Raw genomic sequence first — 21,556 nt, 5'->3', positions numbered from 1 at the left:
ATATCAAATGTAATCCCCAAAAAAACCTCTATTAAGGAAGTAATTTCCCCCACATTATAGATGTTATTAAAAAAAGAAAAAGTAGTGAGGACATCATCAAAAATTGCTGAGAACCAATAAGAAAATGTACAAAGCTACAATAATAAAGACTGTGATTTAGGGTTAACATATAGATAAAGGGGCAAACGTGCATTAAAAAGACATTTGGTAAAGAAAGTATCAAAATGAGTGATTACAAGACTAACTATTATCAAACAAGCCATATTGGGGATATCAGAGTCTCCTGTACTCTGTATCAAAATACCTTCCAGATGAATTAGAGCAAGGACATTTGAAGTGTGAAACGGTAAAAAAACAGAGAAAATATCATTTTTCATCTTGGGTGGTCAAGAACTTTCTAGGCCTAAAAGAAGAACAAATTTGACTTTTCAAAAAGTCAAAAGTAACCGCTATAAATAATTTTTAAGAACAGAGGAAAACATGAAGATACAACCTTAATTTATAATGCATGTCAGAAAGAAAGTGTTGAATGGACAAGATCTGTTTGTTATTTTTATTTTTGGCTAATGGTGATGTGCACTGCTGGCAGAAAGCCCTCTCACACATCGCACAGGGCAATGAACGTTTGTGTAACTCTTCTGGGAATCCGTTTTTCATTATAGATGAAGACACCAAAAAGCATTTTTTCTCTTTGATCTAGTGATTGCATTTCTAGAAATCTACTCCAAGAAAATAACCAGAGATGCACACAAAGATTGATCTTCAAAAAAATGCTCTTTGTAGCATTCCTTACCATTGTGAAAATTTTGAGACAACTTTAATGTCCAACCACCGTGAAATGTCTAAATAATTTTTAAATGTGGTGGCATGTCATATAGTTATCAAAACTATATTTTTACAGCCTAACTTATGAGGTAAGCCATGTGTGACACTCGTGGGGATGATAAAATATGAAGCAAAAAAAGTACAATAACAACTATGTTTGTAGCTGAATTCAGTCTTGTTTCAAATACGTATAAATGCCCCCCCAAAAATATAATGTGTCCCTTTATATATCTACTCTTACGAGAGACATAAAAGTTGTGCAAGACTAACATAAGACTAGTTTTAGTTCATGACTTTTAAAATCAGCTTTATTAAAGTCAAATGATTTCAATTAAACATTTATTTGTAAACATCTATCAAATCTAGTTTTCAAGGTATTAGGGTACTAAAGAAGCAATATCAGAATAAAGGCAAGGCTTTGAAATCTATGTTTGTGATAGAAAAGAGCAAACTATATAATTTGCAGTAAAGCTCATTATTTGTGAACTTAGTGAAGAAAAATGAGAATCAAAGCCCATTCAAAGAGAGCAAACAATGGCAAACTCCATTTCTAAAGGGTTGGGTTTTTGTTTTTTGGGTTTTTTTTTAATGCTAAACTATAAGTGTTTTCTGACTGTAGTTGCTTTCTATTTGAAGCCGCATAAAAAAACCTTGTTCTTGAGCGTTGTTATTCAAACCAATGGTAAGAAAACCCTGAAATTTCCTGTGTAGACTCCATGGTACTTTCCTTACAGAAGTTTTCTTGATAAATTCTCCGCTTATTTAACAACAGGACACACATCTGCACTTTTAGGAGCCCTGTTTCATTTGGATATGTTACTAAATCTTTATTGCACCAAAAGTAAAATGTCAACTTTCATCTGCGATTTTATAGCACGTATTTGCCAATGAAATGCATCATTTACATCATGAAAATTTAATATGACTGACATTAGCAAAATCACTAATTAAGAAATAGGGCATAAATACTCCCAGAAACTTGACAGTCTGTTCTATGAAGAAAATTAATTCAGAAGTTTCCTATTTGCATAAACCTCCAGGTCTCATTTTCACAGCTGTTTGTTCTGTCAGCTAGATGGTTGCATTTCAAAATTATTTTAACATAATCGGTGGGAAGTATACCTTTCAACTAAAAATATCATGCTCTGCAAGAAAGATTGTTAGGGAAAGAATTTAAGTTCATTCAGTTCATCTTGATATTTTTTTCCTTAAGATAAATGTTTCTAATCCAGGAACTTTAACATTTGAGTCATAAATGATTAATATATTTTTATTATTAAAACAAATTAAAATTCCATGGTTTTAGATTCTCATGGGAATGGAAACGTTATGTTCTTTCCATGTGGAAAAATGTTAGTGAGTGAAGCTCATTTTAGCAAAGATTAGAAGATACTGGAGATATCTATTTTTCATCAACCAGTTGAGCATAATATGGAGTTTTAGACATGTACCCAGTACTGTGTAAGACAAAGGAGGTAAACATTTTAAATATTACAAAATTTATAAAATTTACAGTAATTTTCAGTAATTTAGATCATGAAAGGAAATCAGCAATTACTAGATCTTAAGATGCCTTGTACCTGCAGTGTTCAAAAGGAATTTGAAGGCAACAGATCCCAGCCTAGAGACCCGGGGCCACCGTCTGCTACCTGCGGCCTAGGTTAATCGTTAAGGCCATGGGGGCTACCGTACGTGCAGTAATCATTCACGGGGCTGTTGCTCATGTTGCTCTGCATAATGGACAATTAACTGCTTCGGGAGCTGTAAACCACCATGTAAATGCTAGTCATGGTTCAGTGTCTCTCCTCATGTCATTTTAATCTTATCCTGAAAGAAATCCCAGGAGACTACAAATCCATGATTTTGTCTGCATTGTCGGTTACGGTGTTATATGTAAAAGTGAACTCAAGCATGGCCGTTTAAAAGAAAAGCGCAGTTTGGATACACCTACAGACACTTTCAGGACTAGAAAAAGATTCACTGGCTTTTGCAAATGAGTTTCTGCCATCTTTCCTTTTACTCTTGAAATGATATTTAAGTGTAGGCTCTACTTAAAGTAATTTGCCGCTGGAGTAGGCATAACCTTCTGATGTCTGCTTTGCTTCTAATTACATTCAAGCTCATTTTGACATTTAAGGCCAATTACTTTAGTCTTGTTTCACTACGGCTTTTCCATAGTGGTCTAAAATTTGACCAATAAACTGACTTCCCCCCACCTCTCTTTTTACTCGTTTAAATGGAATGATTGGCAACAAGCACATTTTAGGAATTATAGAAGTGAAATAAATAATGTGGGTTCATTTTGGAAAAAGCAAAGAACTGCTTGGTCTTTTTGTCACTATAAAAGGCAGTCACAGAATTAATTAAAACCTCCAGTTTCAACTTTCATTTCTTTCTCAATGACAAGGAATAAGGCATAGTCATTTTATAAAGATTAATATTTTAAATATTTCACTTCTACTAACAACAAAAGTAATTGGTTTCAACAGATCTCAAATTCCAAAAGAGTTCATCTAGGGAGAGAGACCGACATGACTCCAAAACCTTTACCATTTAAAGGTCACTGGTAACTGTACTCTCCAGAAAGGGCCCTGCAACAAAATCCAGTCAGTGTTTCATTGTGTTTTCAGGTCTCAGTGTATGTGATAACTTCAAGCACATATCCTATTTTACAGAGCTGTCTATTATCAGTCCATTTGCTAACACCGTGATTTTTACTGTTTATTCAATACTCGGGTGAATTAATAGCACCAAAAGGGAATTTATTAGCTTCTATTAGTAACAAAACATTTACTGTAGCCTTTTTCTATAATTTATAGGTAAAATATAGTCTGGGAAGATGGGCTGGAAAATATATTGTATGAAAACAAAGTTTTCGAATTGACGGCCAGTACCAATTAATAGATCATAAAATAGACCACTGACAGCTATCGAGGATATGTAGGGAATCATTTAGTTCAAAGATAAAATAAAATGATGCCATCAAAAAGAGTCACAGTTTCAACATCATGTGTCTCAGAGGAAATATCTTCTTAAAAATATAGTTTATCTAGTATAATTTTGAACTTTATAAAAATGGAATCACACTGTATATGACATAAAGAATTTTAAATCATAGAGACCATATAAGAATTCTGAAATTTGAACAAGGGTTATTAAAGTTGTTTTTCCTTGAGAGAGATTTTTTAAAATTTTTATTTAAAAATGTTGCTTGTATGGTGATTTCATGTTTATAAAGTCCTCACACACACTCTGTTTATTTTGATTCATTCTCAAAATAGTCTTCGGAGTGACGCTATCACACGTTTAAGGAAGCTCGGTGTCGGGATGGCTCGGTGTTTCTCCCAGAGCCACTAAGCCAGGCAGCAGTTTAATCCCAAACTCAGGCCCTGTGACTGCAGAGCTAAACACTTGGTTTTTGCCTCACCGCTCTACCACTCACAGAAGGTAGAGGTCTTAGGCTCAGCTCATTCAACTTCTGTTTTAAATGGCACCCTTAGCTCTCCCCTCTAGGAAGGCCATCTCTTGAGAGTGAGGGCAGAGCTGAGGTGGATGAAGTTAGTCAGATGACAGATGACAAGAAGTTTTGGGAAGCTTGTGTCTGGTCTTGGACTCACCAAATACAGGGAAGAGGCTTGCTGGACAGTGTTGAGGCCCCTTTGGAAGCCAGGGGGAGGGAAGCCTGTTTTCCTAGAGGTAACCCTCTCCTCAGAGCAGCCGAATGGGTAGGCACAACCATGAGGAGTCAGACCCACCTAGGAGTTGGCATTTTGTCTGAGAGTTGGCCAAAAAAGACAGAAAGGTGGAGATTGGAGAACTAGGAAAAGTGTAACTGAATTGATGGACCCTAGAATTCCATCTAAACCAGTTAAGAAGAAATCTGAAGTAAAGAAATGGCTATTGCCAATGGCTTTGGCTATGTTTTCACTCCAGATTTCAAATCCACAGAGTTTGTATTTATGGATAACTGAGTTTCACCACAGTAAGTGGTTGTTCTTAGAGCTTTTATTTACTGTAGGTTTTAAAATACATTAAAAATGTCATTTTTATTGGGTTTTTCAACCCCCCAATTCTCCATAAGACCTTGATCTTGTCAGTCATGATTTTGCCAGCCAGCATTAGGTAAGTCCAACATTTACTATTTGTTGATATCATTTTAAATATTACAGGTGTGAGGAGCACCTGAGTGGCTCAGTCATTTGAGTGTCTGACTCTTGGTTTTGGCTCAGATCATAACCTCACAGTTGTGGGATGAGCCTGGTGTCAGGCTCTGCACTGACCACCGAGTCTGCTTCAGATTCTTTCTCCCTCTCTGCCCTTCCCCTTGCTCATGCTTTCTCTCTCTCTCAAATAAATAAATAAGCAAATCTTTAAAAAAAATTATAGCTTTGAATAGTTGAGTAAGTTTCAAATAAAAGGAACTATACAACAAAATATTAAAGGATCATGACATTAGTGGGTTTTTCAGAGGATAAAACTTCTCAACATTTTACTGCTATTTGAGTGGGGATAAAGAAACAAGGACATTGAGTAGGTGATTAATTAAGGCAATTAAAACCAAAGGATGTGTCACTTTTGTACTCAGTGAATACCATCAAGTCAGATCTTCTATTTTAGGGCTGACTGGTAGTAAGACACAGCAGGGACACTCTCCATAAAAAGGTTGGGCCACTATATAAGTTGTCAAATGGATTTCATTTTGAAAGCAAATCTATTGTAGAGAAAGAATTCTTGAAACCAGCTAAAGATAGATAAAATAGATGTAAATTACATCATAAAATGAAAGCTGTATGTCGACATGGGTGGTATTCTTCACCATGTTTTAAAATGTTTAATGTGTGTATTTTTCGAAATAAATATCAGTTTTTACATATATTTTAATACAAAAGGTAAAAGGCATATTAAGTGAAAAGGAAATTTTATGTTCACACAAAAACCTGTACGAGAATGTTCATAGCAGCATTATTCACAATAGCCAAAAAGTGGAAACAAAACAAATATCCATCAACTGATGAATAGATAAAATGTGGTCTGTCCTTAAAATGCAATATCAATTGGCAATAAAGTGCTGATGTATGATTCCATTTATAGAAGATCCACAGAACAGGCAAATCCATAGAGACAGAAAGTATATTGGTTACTAAAGGCTACAGGAGGGAAGAATGGGGAGGGAATGCCAATGGGTACGTAGTTTTTGAGAGGAGGCAGAGATAATGTTCTTAAATTAAATAGTGGTAATGCTGTACAATTCTTGAAATAAACTAAACACGCTTAGTTGTAGACTTTATTTATTTAAAGATTTATTTATTTTGGGGGTGAGGAACAGAGGGAGAGAGAGAATCTCCAGCAAGCTCCCCACTGAGCAAGGAGCCTGACTCGGGGCTGGATCTTAGGACCCTGAGATCATGACCTGAGCTGAAATCAAGAGCCGGACGCTTACCTGACTGAGCCACTTAATTGTAGACTTTAAATGATTAATTTTATGATATGTAAAATATACCTCAGTAAAGCTATTACTTTAAAAAATCCAAAAGAGAGAATTTACCCCCTCTTCCTAGTTCCTCAGTCCTCCCCATTCCAGTCCCCAAAGTACTAAGTTTATTTTATAGGCTTTCAATCATTTTGAGGAACACAAGAACACATCTAGATTTGTATATTACAAATGGGATCACACTGTATATTCTGCTCGCTATATGTTGACCAAAACCTGAGGTGTTTACCCATCCTACTTTTTAAGAATATTTAATTATTTTTTAACCTAAATTGATATCCACACATGCTCAAAACCCAAAACATGCATTGGGGCATCAAGTTACCAAAGGGCATCCATGATATCTTTTTAAAGTGTTATGAACTGCTTTGCAAGGCCTCAACAAAGGCTTATAGCCTGTTTATTTCAGTATTGGGTAATACCCTTGCTTTGCTTTCACCTAACTCCAAGAAGGTCTATCAGAAAGAGATTCCGAGTCAGAAATGGACCCTTGGGGCCTTGAAAAAGAAAAGGATGTCCTGTCATTGATGAACCTGTCTCTGCCACCAACACTTTGGCATTTGGTGGAAGCCTGGTCTAGGGGACATTGTTCATCCCATCTGTGTTCAATATTCAAGGCTATTATTTGGAATAAAAGAGAAGCTATGAAAATACTTTCTTATTTCTCCCTCTTTGGTGGTCTTATTTTTATTCAAATCCCCTAATCTCAGTTTATGACCAGAACGGATAGTACCAAATTGTAGGGCTACTTGGGAGGAAACTATTAGCTGTTTTAGTAGTGATATCAGGGAATGTTGAGAATAAATGTGGAACTGAGACCAAGAACAAAGGTTGGATTTAGCAGGATTTCCTCACAGGCTGGATGCAGAATGTGAGGAAATGAGAAGAACCAGAAGTTTCTGTGAGGTTGTTGGCCTGAGTAACTTGGAGAATGGAGCTCTCATTCTTCTGAGATGGGAAGGAGACAGGAAGAACAGGTTTGAGGAATAGGACATAAAGAGTTTGATGTGGAATGTCTAATGCTTGAGATTCCTGTTTTATACACATCCAAGTGGAGACATGGAGTTGATTCCAGGTGTGGGACTGGAGTCATCAGTATATAGGTGGTATTTAAAGGCATTGGAATGAGTGAGACCAACTAGTTAGCGAGTGTTGAGAGGCACAAAAGACATCAGAGGACAGAGCCCTGAGCCACCGCAGCTTGTAGAGATTAATCAAGGAAATGCCAGCCAAGGAGCCTGAGAAGGGCAGGCAGTGAATTTTGTGGTTCTTCATTGCAGTAGCTCAGGCCCTTCAGTGACCTCAGGACCCTTTTCTCTGCTCTTAGATATGTTTTCTCCTGCATCACCCACGGAACAGGTCACCTTGTCACACTCCTGCCTTGTGGCTTTTGCTCTGTGCTCTGGTCTCGCCCTTTGTTTTGTTCCCACATTCCTGAGGGATATGATGCACTGCAATTAGAAAAAGGTGCTCCATGAGCCAGTGATTTTTACAACCTTTCTTCTCCAGTCAGTGAACTTCATTGCCATTTCTACTCTGTCTTTTCTTTCCCACTTAACTTCTGTTCATTCAGAGATGTTTGCTTCCTTGGATTATCAACATGCTCATAACTCTAACTTTTTAATGATCCCTCTTGCTCCTCCTGACCTGTAGAACCAGTCTTCAGTTGTTCGCCTTCAGATGCTACTGCCAACAATGTGATTTTTCTCTACAGCTTCCACTGGATGTTCATTAGAGATGTTTTTGATTGATTTAGTTCTTTTCTGATGGGGCCGAGTTGTTTGTTCCTGATCACCTTAAATGCAACTGGCCATTCTCTGCTTAACGCCTCATCCCTGATTCAGTTAGTGTAGCCAAAGCACCGAAGTGGCTCAGTCCGTTAAGCATCTGCCTTAGGCTCAGGTCATGATCCCAGGGTGCTGGGATCGAGTCCCACATCAGGCTTCCTGCTCCACGACGAGCCTCCTTCTCCCTCTGCTTCTGCCTCTCTCTCTGTCTCTCGTGAATAAATAAATAAAATCTTAAAAAAAAAAAACTTAGTGTAGCCAGGCACTGAAAGGGACTGACCTGTATTGTGGTGTTTAATATGTGATGATGTTATTAAAAATAAAAAAGTAGAAGCACTTGTAGGGGCTCCTGGGTGGCTCAGTCCCACCCAGGAGTTAAATGACCAACTCTTGGTTTTGGCTCAGGTCATCATGTCAGGGTGGTGAGATAAAGCCCCATGTTGGGCTGGGGAGCTGGACTTGGGGGCTGCTTAAGATTCTCTCTCCCCCCTCTCTCTGCCCCTCCCCCCACTCCACTTGCATGCACACCAGCATGCACTGTCTCTCTAAAAAATAAAATAATTTTTTAAAAGTAAAAGCACTTGTAAACAAAGTTGTTTACTCCTATTTACATCTGTAGGTTTGGACTCGAGGAGTGAAATAGCAAAATCACAGACCCTCTGTCCCTAAAACCTAAGGAAACAAATAAAACAGTTAATTATAAGCCAGAAAAAATTACACCAGCAATAACCACACAAAGGCAAGGGCACAATTTTGTACCATTATCTTTGAATAGCAGCTACTAGGAAGGAGGGAGGAAACGGGGGGAGAAAGAGAGAGAAAATCATAGAGGATGAACTCTCTAGGCTCATGACTTAAGCCTGTTTTCTAGACGTTGAGAAAAAAAATAAATTGGAAAAGCAAATCCTAAAACATTTATTCATCTCCCTCACTTTGAGGAGCTCAGGTCATGGGAACATGCATAGACCTAGAAAAAGACAACAAGCAGCCCCCAATGTAGAAATGACTTGTTCCAGCTGTTTTACCAGAGAAAATAAAATGCTAGATCTCACCATTTTATTTTTCCCAGCTAGGAAGAAAGCTTGAGAGTGAAAGCAAAATAATCATAATTTCCAAAAACGAATTGTCTCCCATAATGAACAAAAGTTTATAGCACAATGAGAGTATGAAGAGGAAAGAAGGAAACAGAAGCCACAAGGGCACAGGTGGCCCTGGGGGCAGGGTGGTAAGGAGAGCCCCTCTTGTCTGTCCTCTCCCTTCACACAGAGAACCAAAACCAGCAGAATCAGCCTGTCTGCCCTCCGCTGGAGACGGCTGGGAGAGCGGTTGAATGGGAGGCCGCCAACACCTGGGACTGATTGGCTCTGACAGCAGTAAAGATTTCTGGGACCTGTCTGAATTGAAGAAATATCTGAAGGTTGATATTCCAAGCATTACTTCCTATAGCCCCGGAGAATACTTCTATCCCTGAAGATGCCCCTCCTCAAACTGAGACAGCAAAACAGAGAGAAGAAAAGCCAACTGACATTCAAACAGGACTCTGAGGAAGAGATTCTGGGATCACTTTCTGACACTATAATAGAACAAAAGATCTAGATAAGAAAGTTAAAAACAAAGATTCTGACAACTGTGGAGCAGATCTAAAAAGCAGTTAGTCCAAATTAAAGCAGGTAGTAAGAGGATCCCCAAGAAAACTATCTGAGAGGAAGAATCAGATGGTTTTGGGGTAATTGAAGTCTTCAGGAGGAACAACTATAGGAGCTTTGACAGTGGAATTTATTCCAAACAAGAGATGAAATCCATGAGAATCTGCAAGCTATAGGAAATAGATGGGGGAAAAGTATATATTTCTTCTCCCAATGAAATGTGTGAAGAACAATCAGAAAAATCTCAACCAAAACTAAACTGAACTAAATGGAACATTATGTAAGAAAGCAAAGATTCAAATAAAGTGCATGAAACTGGGCCAGATTCTGAGCAATTAGTAGAAAGTGAGAAAGGGAGCTGCTCCACCTGGAACATTTTCCCTCTGGTAGCATGCAAGTTCTACACTGGAACCCTGGAAGAGGAAGTATGATACGAGAACATTGCTGGGCTCAACAGTGAACAATATTTTCATAGTCAACATATTGACTATCAATCTGTTGATTATCAATGTACTGACAAGCATGAAAGACCAATTAGGACTGAAAAACATACTTAGACATACAGCTGTTGCTTATCATTCATTAAGAAACCCATCATCAGGTTTCTTTACTATGCAGTATTTTAATGATACAGAATCATCTTGATTAAGTTTTTGAAAAGTAATATTAATCAGCTTAAGGAAAGTGTGGAGACCATATAAGAAGAAATATTTGTTCAGAATGATGAATAAAAACAATAAATGGAAAGATAAGCATTTCTATGAGATTGGAGAATAAGAATATCAATTTTTCTTAAAGTGATCTCAACAAATAAAACAGGATGTTTTGAGGAATTAATACATAAAAATAAATAAAAGAATTATGAAAACAAAAGTTTATGAGGAGCAGCTAGGAATCCTACCAGTTATTAAAATAAATGTACAATTGCTAGACAATTTGGAGATGAGATGGATTGATGGAAAAGAATAGAAACTTAGAAATAGAGCTGAAATTATATGATTATTCGGTATATAATAAAGGGGGTATTTCGAATTAGTGAAAAGGTAGATTTTTTCATTTATATTGTGCTGAGTCAGCTGATCTCCTCTTTGAAAGAAAAATAAGATTAATTCTTATCTCACTTCTTATATGAAAATAAATTCCAGATTCGGGCTGATTTAAATAGTGACTTCTGGTTCAGCATGTTAAACATAATAAAATAAGGAAACTAAAACTACTTCATAAAAGTATGGTTACGTTTAAGTCTAATATTCCAGTGAGAGAAGTTTTTTGTTTTTTTGTTTTTTTACCTTAGCTAAAAGAATAGCAAATTAGACCACATAGAAATATAAAATTAATGTTTGCAAAAATACCACAAATGGATAGAGGAAAATACCTTAAACATATATAGCAGATAAAAGATTAGTTTTCTTAATTTATAAAGAGCTGATGGAAACCCATAAGGAGGGACAAGAGGTCCATAGGATAGGAAATTGGTATTACATAAGAACAGGTAGCTCTGAGAAAACAGAGGACTTCCTCCAGACCTTTGTTTCTTGCCCCATCATATATATCATATTCTTTTTCACCATGACAATCACTTGCCATCATTTTCCCCAAACAGTTCTTCCCTCACCCAGAAGGGATACATTGGTATTTCTAACTTGCTCCTTGATAGCTTTACCGTAGTTCTCTTATACGCCGTATTTCCCATTTTGCCTTTTCTTAGAGTTGGTCATTTTCATCTTGTTCTATCATTCTTTGATTATAATTTTCTTAGTAAAAGAAACTGTGTCTTCCTCATCTCAATCCCTGCCACCTCAAGCCTCCAGAAGCCACGAACAATCCATGTTTAAGTAAATAAGCTAAGCAGACCCTACAAGGGACACACATTCTGTGGACAGTATAAGTGGACTTGAGTTACATCCTGACCATCAGGATTTAAATTTCTGGCTAAACTCTCAACAAAACTGACATAGAAACCTTCATGCAAGGCAAAAATTAATTTTCAGCCTGTGATAGATGTATTTCATGGCGCTACCTTTCATTGGTTTATCCATGTAAGCAGCTAGAAATACACACATTGTAACAAAACGTTGCTCTCAAATATAATTCACAGCATCTTACAACATGGACTTTCAGGTGGCTAAGCTGTGCAGAAATGAGGTTTTTTTTTCTTCTGAGACTGAAAAGAGTAGAAGATAACCCCAGTGTTCTTGCCAACATTGCTTATCTGCCAGCAACAGGTTACAACCCCATAGCTCCACGTTCCCGAGCATTTACTGAATGCATAATAGCTGAGTATTCATGAAAGCTAATGCAGTGGATGCAAACAAATTAATTTGGTTAGTGCCCAAGGCAGTTGAAAGGTACACCTGCATTTTTCGGTCTCTAGGTACTATGATTAAATGTTGGATTTAATCACAAGCTTGCCTGTCATTTTGGGGGAAATAAGTCCATGTTGGGTAAAATTCCCTTTATACTGGTGGGTGTTTTGATCTTCCCCTATTGCTGTTGAGCCTTTAGGATGTACACACACTTTCACACTGGTGACATCTTTGTTGAAGAAAATACAGCAGTCTGATATATTTATGTGAATCATCTTTGGAACTTGTGTTCCTTGTCTTTGGATGTAATAAATATTCGACAGAAAAAAAAAAACAGGGAAAAAATAATTGCCCCCATGGTAAGTGTTGGCATACTTATGAAGTTAAATGACGTGTTGCAGAATCTTCGGAAGCATTTTTGGGATGAGTTAGAGCTAATATTCTCTTGGGCGCCTTAGCAGGGGAAATGTTATATTGTCCTTGACAATGCTGAGTTCAAGCATCAATAACAGCATACTTTGTACTTTTGTGAACAAGACACATTGTAGGGTAATGAGATTATAGAAAAATTAACTCAAGGAGATGCTAAGTGTTTCATACATAGACAAAGGATAAGTGGAAAAACTTATCTCCTTGTATAAGAATCATTTAACAATTAATTGTTCCTTTGTTCAAATGGGTCCCCTATGTGCTAGGCATTTAATGTCATACTTCTAAAACTGTTCGTGTAAGTGTCCCTAGCAAAGCAAACTGCTAAGAGAGTTTACTGTGTGGGGTACAGCCTGGAAAGTAGCGGGTTCAAGACCCCACTGAACACGGAATGTGATACTGGGAAAAGGACTTACTTTGGAGTCATGACGACTCAGTGTTAGTTGTAAATGTCACACATTAGTAGAGTGACTTTGGGCTGTCACCTATCATCTTTAAGCCTCATTTTCCTTATCTTCAAAAAGAAAGAGTCAGAGTAGATTATCTGTAGTGTCCATTTTGTCTCTAAGATCCTATCAGTGTAACAGGGCTTTTATCTTGGGCTTTGTTGGTCTTTGTAGTATCTTGGACCTTATTTCTTGGAATCTGAGAGTCCTGTTTACAACATCTTCATTGTACTAAAGCCTATAAAGACATTTTTAAAGAGTCACTAGATTCCAATTGTCACTTCCGCAGACATAAATCATCATCACAAATCCTCATTAAGAAACATTTATTGACCACTAATGTATACAAGATACACAAGTCAGGGCTGTACATACAACCCTATATTTAACAAGAAAAACTTGTAAGAATGGAACTAACCAAAGATCTTGGCAGAGAAAGTATGAGTCTTTTAACTTGGCTGGATTCTGTTGGAATGCTCTTCATTTATTTATTTTTTATTTATTTATTTTTTTAATTTAGGTCTTGGCCTCTTTCATGGTCTTGACTCTGTGCTTTGAAAATAAAACAAAAAATCATGAAAAATGTGTTTGTCTTTATTAAGTTGCTCAGTATGGCAATATCATTTAGAAATATTTCTTTCTTGGGGCGCCTGGGTGGCTCCGTTGGTTAAGCTCTAACTCTTGATTTTGGCTCAGGTCATGATCTCAGGGTCATGAGATCAAGCCCTGTCAGCCTCCACACTGGGTGTGGAGCTTGCTTGAGATTCTCTCTCCATCTCCCATTACCCACCCCCTCTCTACCAGATGGGTAGATAGATAGAGAAAAAGAAAAAGAAAGAAAGAAAGAAAAGAAAGAAAGAAAGACAAGAAAGATTTCTTTCTTAAGGAGTCTCTTGTTTTTAACATAACTGAAATAATTTGATAGGTACTATAAAAGTAAAATTAAGGCTATTATTCTCATATGCCTTTAGACAATCGAATGTAATTCACTATAAAAATAAGTTGCACTTAGCAACAAAATAAAAATACAGTTATCTGTTGGAAATGTTAAATCATTAGCTTGCTTAGAGAAAAGGAAAAAAAAGTCAAATAAAAAGAGGTCCTGATTTTTTAAAAAATTTACTTTATAGTATTTACCCGCCCACAAGGCTAATGTTAATTCAGGGTGATTGTTTTAGTTTTCCACACTGAAAAGTTAGATATCAGGCTTTTAGAATCTGTAGTTCTCAGCTCTTTCCCATCTGTTGCATTAAGGCTGTTCTTCCTCTCACAGTCAGATAAAAGTCCGTAGTGCGATGAGAGTCGCATACTAGTTTTAAACTGCATGCGTCCCTGAGCAGGTGTTTAACACCTCCGTTGTCTTCCTCCGCAGGCGTTTATGTCCATGTTCCAGATCCTCACCCAGGAAGGATGGGTAGACGTGATGGACCAAACCCTGAATGCTGTGGGCCACATGTGGGCACCTGTGGTGGCCATCTATTTCATTCTGTACCATCTCTTTGCCACTCTGGTGAGTTTAGCATTTCTTTTCAATTCTGTCTTAGAACCATAGTGGGATGAGCACCAACCGGTTTCTGTGGCCTAGTTTCCATTTCAGAGCAAGAGCCAGAGAACCCATGTCAATAGTCCGACCAGATGAGGTCCCTTCCAGTCTCAATTCCTCTGAATCGATCTCCTTAAGGAACTAGATTTCAGATCTGAGTCAGGTGGCTCCGTCAGATACAAGTGTCCACATGAGGGAAAACAAAATGAGGCAAGATGGAAATCCCGCATTCGTGTATCTGTTTCACCATCTCTGAGCATTCCCACTCTAGATAATCTAGGGATCAAGCCAGACTACATTATTATGATTGCTGCCGTTATTATTATTTATCATGTAGAGACACACTCTTCAGTGTCACCGCTTCCTTTTCTAAGACTGAGACTAAACTGAGGACAAAGTGAAGATCTCAGGGTACAGTGAGAAGTCAGCTCGGTGTTCTGGGGCTCTGTGACAGAAAAAAACACATGGGAGAAAATTAAAACTCGGAGCTACACATATTGTGAAAAGCATCATGAAAATGAAATACCAAAACCCAGGAAAAATTGACTTCTGTCACACTGCAGATATTTTCTTTTCAATGCATTTCTGTTAAACAGAAAGAAAAAAGTTGTGACATACAACATACAAAGGGATGTAATCCTCAGGTCTTTTAATGGCAAAAAGTACATCTCCTTACAATAAAAGTGTGTGTAGTTAAGAAGCAAACTTAAGCTCTATTATGTTAAAAGTTCCAAGGTAAGAACCCAGGTGTTATCCTTTATCAGAAACACGTGAAATTTAAAAAACAAAAAAAGAAACAAAAATCTGTTGTTTATTGAAAAGCAAAATGTTTTATCATTTTATTCCTAGTATTTGGATCAACCAAGGTAGGTGATGCTCTCACGTTACAGATGATGAAACTGAGGCTCAGAGGAGTTAAGAAATTTGCCCAGTGCCACGTAGAGTGTAAATGCTGGAGCAGAATGTTCCCACGTCTTCCTGGTCTCATAGCCTGTGGTCATTCAGCTACGTTGCTGTTTCCTTAGATTGCAGGGTTCCCCACTATCACTGAAAATGTCTTCATGGAGTCAAACCTCTGCCCAAGGGTCACTAAAATAAAACAGATTACAAATGAGTGCCAAGGTCCCTTCCAATTCTAAATATGAACCATGTAAGTGCTTCAGAAACTAGATGTGTCCGAGGTTGCGTTTGCTACAGGCAGAGCGTTTCTTTCAAAACAGACACATCCGTCAAGCAGTGTGTGGGGGTGTATCGTTATGTGGTGTGAAGTTTTAGGTTCAAGCAGTAGAATCACATAGAAGTAGTTTTGGCATTTTTCACATGGGGTGACTTTTAAAATATGCACAAAAAGAAAGAACATTCAGCGGGGAGAATGGAGGCCCGGCTTCCAGGGCAAAATCTGCCCACGCTGCAGGACATGTGGCCCTGAGTGCTTTGCATCCTCCCTTCCAGGACCTTTAAGTTTCTGTCATTCATTCATTCATTTACTCATTCATTCACTCATTTGTGAATTCAACTAATGTTTACTAAGCGTCTACTATGTGTTTAAGTTCCTTTGAAACTATGGAATAGCTTGGAGACTACTGATCAAGGGTTCAAAGTAGGAGAGATATGATTGAAATCATCCGTGTATGGTAATAATCTATCTAGTTGCTTTTCTATTAAAACAGTATACTTGTTTGCTATCCTCATGGCAGATTTTTCACATAGATTTAATTCTTTAGTGAGAGTCCCACACACTATGAAAGCAAGAATAAAAATGATTCAACCTAATAAACTGTTTACCAAAGCAATTTTTTTTCAAGTGAACTTCTGTAGAGATCACAAATATGATGAAATAAAATATTAAATCTGGTGCATTGACTTCTTGGGCAGTCTAAATTTTCTTTATGGGGCCAAAACCATGGCACTGACTATGGAACACTGAAGCATTTCCACGGACTCCCAAGGGCTCACCTGCATGCCTAGGAATTCTCAGAGCACGTCTGGAAAACCCGTATGTAATTCTGCCTTTTCGTTCTACTGAGTCAAGTATCTGCCCAAAACATTTATTGTAATTTTTCCATCATGATTTTCAAAAAGTGGTTCTAAGTTAAAACTATAAATTGAAATGATTTCTTCTTTTATTCATAATCTTTTCCAAATCTGGAAAGCAATGAGGGCACTTGGGAAATAAGATGAAGTACGGCTGTGGCATTCAAAGTCTAGATTCGGGTTCTAGCTCTGCCTGTCACAAGATGGGTGACTTTGGAAGAATCAGACGGCTTCCCTAACCTCTCTGTCGTATCGTATCTGAAAGTGAGGATAATAGCGCCCCACATGCCTACTTTCCATGATTGCCATCTACATGTGAGCTGTATTTTTGAGGGTGTTTCAGCCGTGGAATGTGAGAATGATCGCAGCTATCCCCAACACTCTGTTTAAATAACATGGTGTGTGCATTTAAAGGTATGCCTTCATGAGTGCTAAAAATTTATTATGTTAGTTCAATTGCTTTTAATTTATGGAAGTAAAGTATTATTGATCAATTTTAAGTGTCATTCATGCCCCTTCCTGGACCGAGTCCTTCTCTGCCTTAATTTTTCCTTCTTTCCCCATATCTCTTCTCCCAGACGAGGATTAGGATGCATTTGGTCTGCATCTGTCTTCCAGTTTTAAGTCACATTTTACTGAATTTAACGTGCTGTCAACTATAGGAAGACTTATTTTGTTTAATAATAACAAAAAACAATTAAACCATACGCATAGATGATAAGGTGCACACCAGTTCCAGAGTTGTTAAACGTGAGAATAAATGTCTTAAAATCAACTAAGTGCAGTAGTTTCCCTCATATATATATATATATATATATATGTATCCATCAAAAACATGTAGTGCTTTAAATTTAAGGTTATAATCTACAAACATTTTATACCATTAGTTTGTAAGATTCATATTAATTTTCTAGTTTGGGAAGCTGTGCCCCAGGGCCCTGATGGCCGTCTGTGGAGAGATGTCCATGCACACTTCTTTCCCTACTGTGACCACACACCATGCTGAGGTCAATTTATATTTGATCATCATTTCCCTCCTTAAGATCATTAGTAGTGGCAATTTTCAGAATAAATGATATCAAACTCTACATACATTCTCAGTTATGTTTGTCAGCAAAGACTGTTTTCAAAATATTTTTGTCTTAATAAAGTTCACTTGGTCATTAGTATATATAGTCTTTGAATATATGAAATATGACTGACTATGCCATAGTTGCTTCTCAGGCCTTCCTGGTGGATGGTTAGGTTGTTTCCCAATGATTTGCTCTCAGACTGTTGAAACTAATATGTTTGTGCGTTGTGTCCACTTGTGTGAGAGTTTCTCTAGGATGTATGCCAGAAAGTAGAATTCGGGATCTTGGGTCCTGCCCAGATGGCTCTGTAGCGTGGGTCTGCAAGCCTATGTATCAGATCTGGTCCCGGGCCTTTATTTATACAGCTTGTGAGCAAAGAATGATTTGCGCATTTTTAAATTAATATATATGTACGCACAGAATATCATCAGTGTCGTCTCTTGGCCCTCTAAGCCTAAAATATTTCCCGTCTGGCCTTCTATTTGCTGACCCCTGTTCTATATGCGAGCTGCACTAATGCACCCTCTCGAGTGTTGAGAATCCCTGTGTTCTTTGTTCTCACTTCTAGTCGATATTGTTAGACTTAAGATTTTGAGAGTCTGATGAGTTGGATGGTATTATCACTTGGCCTTCAACTTGCCTTTTTGCATATCAATTGTTAAGAAGGGAGCACTTCTTCAGGAGCTTACCGGCCATCTTTGCGACTCACCCAATTGTATTATAGGCTTCACCTGTTTTCCTGGAGGCTCGTTTGTCTTTTTTAAATGCATTGGTTGGAGCCTCTAGATAGTAATCCCATAGGTGTGGCAAATCTCCTCTCTTTAGCAGCCTTTTGCTATTTCAGTGTATCTACGAGGGCTTTTGACGTTAATTTTAACGTGGTCAAGATGATCAGTTTTTCACTTACAGTCAATATTTGTTCTGGACTCGTGCTTAAGAAATTCTTTCCCACCCTGAGGCAGTAAAAATATTCTCCTCTGTCTTCTTCGAATTGTGTTAAATTTCTGCCTTCCACCGTCAGGTCTTTAAGTAATCGTAACATACTGTTTGTATGGAGCATGAGCCGGATAAAATACACTGCTGCAATAAAACTCACATTGGTTTTTCTCAACCAGATTTATGGGAAGTTTTTTACACTTTGAGATATTTAGTTGGGCTGCCTGATTATGATACCTAAAGCCGAAAGGTCAACTACTTAGATTGTTAAATTTATAAGTGACTTTTTTTTTTAAAGATTTTATTTATTTTTATTTGACAGAGAAAGAGGCAGCGAGAGAGGGAACACAAGCAGGGGGAGTGGGAGAGGAAGAAGCAGGCTTCCCACAGAGCAGGGAGCCCGATGCGGGACTCGATCCCAGGACGCTGGGATCATGACCTGAGCCGAAGGCAGACTCTTAACGACTGAGCTACCCAGGCGCCTCTATAAGTGACTTTTTAAATGAGAACTAATTAATTCAGTGAAAGAAAATACTCCATATCACTAAATTAAATCTAATAGTGCTGCTTCCAGACGGTACTACCCAAAAAGTCTTGGGACTAAAGCCACTTCCCCAGTTCCCCGGAGAGTTTGCCTGCAGCAGGATCAGCAGCTGCCCTGCTTTTCCTGACGTCCTCCAACCACAGTCACTACGATGGGCTCATCAAGTTAGCTCAATCTGACTCAGCCCTGTTTTCCTGAATCTCAGCTCCTCTAACTGCTAACCTACATCCTGGCCACATTGGACAAGAGCTTAATCCCTGCCCTTTCTGAGGCTACAGCCAGTACAGAAGTAGGACTAGTAAACACAAACCAACCCACCAACCAACCAATAAAACCTGTCATTCAAGACCTAATGAGGCAAGTGATAAAAGGCTGTGGATTGCCGTGGGATCAGTGCCCACATAATAAACTTCTGATGCACACTCATCTAGCCCTGCCTGACCTGAAATAGTCAAACTATTGACAGTAGAACAGCTGGAGATGGTTTGTGGATTGACATGTAAACATGTGGATGGAGGCCCTAGGCTTCTGTGACACATGCATCGCATTCCTTTAAAAACTGAACACTCAGAAGTTAAAATCTCTATTCCGTAAGCCTGTCTTTGGGCTTGAACTTCATTAAAATGAGCATTTTTCTTGAATTGTATGCTTCCTTTTGCAAAATACTATAAAGCATTTTAAACCAAATGGGGGGATAAAAAGTCCACATAAATATACAAGCTCTGCTTTGTTTTTTATCCACACTGGCCCCGTGGTGCTGCACAACCCAGGGAGCTCCTGATTTAGTCTTTTCAAGGACAGGCATATGCCAAGCAGCAAAACAAGAAGAAGAAGAAAAAAAAAAAAAGGTTTGGCTGCAGTTTGTTCTGGAATAAAAAACAGCAGGCTATTCCATCGCCCCCTGGGGGCACCAATTTGTCAGCCCACAATGAAAATCAAGCTGAAGTGTATAGCAAATGCATATTCATAACCATTATCTATTGTCTCTTTAAAACATCACTCTCATCCACCAGGTATGTTTTGTGTATTTCCATCCTGACTGATTGCAGTTTATCGAGTGCTTGTGAAATTTGTCTTTTCCCCACTTTTGCCAGTGATTAGGGGATAAGGACTATGGAAGACTTACTTATCCAGTTGAAAGACTCATTTTTTTTTCTCAGTGTTTTTCCCTTTATTATTGTTTCAAAGGAAAGCCTTGTGATGTGAATACTGAAAGAGAGAAAATGTAATTAAGCGTTCATTGTGGATAGTCTTTTTGTTACCTTTGAAGTGCTTAAATTAACACAGCAATCTCTTGATTTTGCTTCTATGGTGGCAGCTTTCTGAGAATAGTCATATTTTGCTGACAAAAATGGGCATTCCAAAGTGTAAATTAAATAACTTGATTTTATAGAATTCATTTAAAAGTGCATCTGTGTTGAACATATCCCATTTTACATTGCTCTGATTACATTTGACTTTTTGTTGACCTGTGTAAAAAACAAGATTGTTTCCAACTACAGCTCGCAAGACAACTTAGGATAGTGTGATTCTAAGTGGTAAGAAGGAAAAAGAAAAACACAGGATTATGCGGTGTTGACCAGATGCCTGCTGTGCTTTTACTGTATGCTTAAAAATAATTTTTAAAAAGGAATTATTAATAAAGTTCACTGTAGAGAGAGAAATAAGATTAAAGATGACATTTCAGTTAATGGGCTGTCGTTAAGCTGTATCATAAGGAAAAGAAAGTAATAAAAGTAAACTTTAAATAAGAAGTGGGAAGGGAAAGGGGAAGATGTATATAGAGCAGGGACATGACTGTATGCAGAGTTAGAATGCAAAATAGAGGTAGAGATTCTTAGCCAAGAAAACCCACTCTCAAGTGGGAAGGCTGCCCTCTTTCAGAATAAACTGTGACTTTCAGCGGTTTGAGGCATGCTGACCCAAACGGATGAGCACCGTGGTGTGCTGGGCAGAATGGTCATATCACAACAAAACTGGAGGGAATGATGAGACTGGGAACACACCTGCTTCTGCTTCTGCATTCTGTAATCCACCAAACCGTGCTGAAATGTGTTCTGGGTAAAAGGAAGGAAAACAGATTAATTATCTGTTGTTGAATGTATAAAACTTAAAACATAGCAAATACCTAGCAAACCCTTAGCTCAGGAGAATCTGACTTTTTTACTGGAGTGTGAGGAGTGAGAGGAGTAGTCAGAGGAGGAAAGAGGAGTCTTAAGATTTTGTGGTATTAAGACAGTGGGGCAGAAACCATATCAAACCTGGAAACAGATGCTTTGAAATCCACGAAGCTAGAAGGTCAGAATCCCACCAATATGTTGGTATGTCATTCATAAAAATTCTAGGAACGAGATTTGCCAGGCTTCCACAGACTTAATATGTGGCATTTTCCCCACTAAATGCATTATCAAGGCTAAAAATATCTTGAGAATGGACGTTATAATCGGAGCAAACCAGAAGAATTAGGTACCTGTGATATTTAATAGTTATTCTACA

At 38.0% G+C, this 21,556-nt stretch overlaps 1 protein-coding gene across 6 annotated transcripts in view; it reads left to right on the top strand.

Annotated features, from left to right (window-relative positions):
* NALCN (sodium leak channel, non-selective) overlaps positions 1-21,556 on the top strand; it is a 288,838-nt gene that overhangs the window by 143,126 nt on the left and 124,156 nt on the right. For all 6 annotated transcript variants that reach the window (XM_034665437.1, XM_019794775.2, XM_019794774.2 and 3 more), the window contains one exon: positions 14,303-14,440. In XM_034665437.1, the coding sequence (XP_034521328.1) occupies positions 14,303-14,440 (138 nt within the window). The remainder of the gene's footprint in view (positions 1-14,302; positions 14,441-21,556) is intronic.

This window comes from Ailuropoda melanoleuca, chromosome 7, assembly GCF_002007445.2.
Source record: "Ailuropoda melanoleuca isolate Jingjing chromosome 7, ASM200744v2, whole genome shotgun sequence".
In the NCBI taxonomy this organism is placed as follows: domain Eukaryota; kingdom Metazoa; phylum Chordata; class Mammalia; order Carnivora; family Ursidae; genus Ailuropoda; species Ailuropoda melanoleuca.
This window is presented reverse-complemented; position numbering and strand designations above follow the sequence as displayed.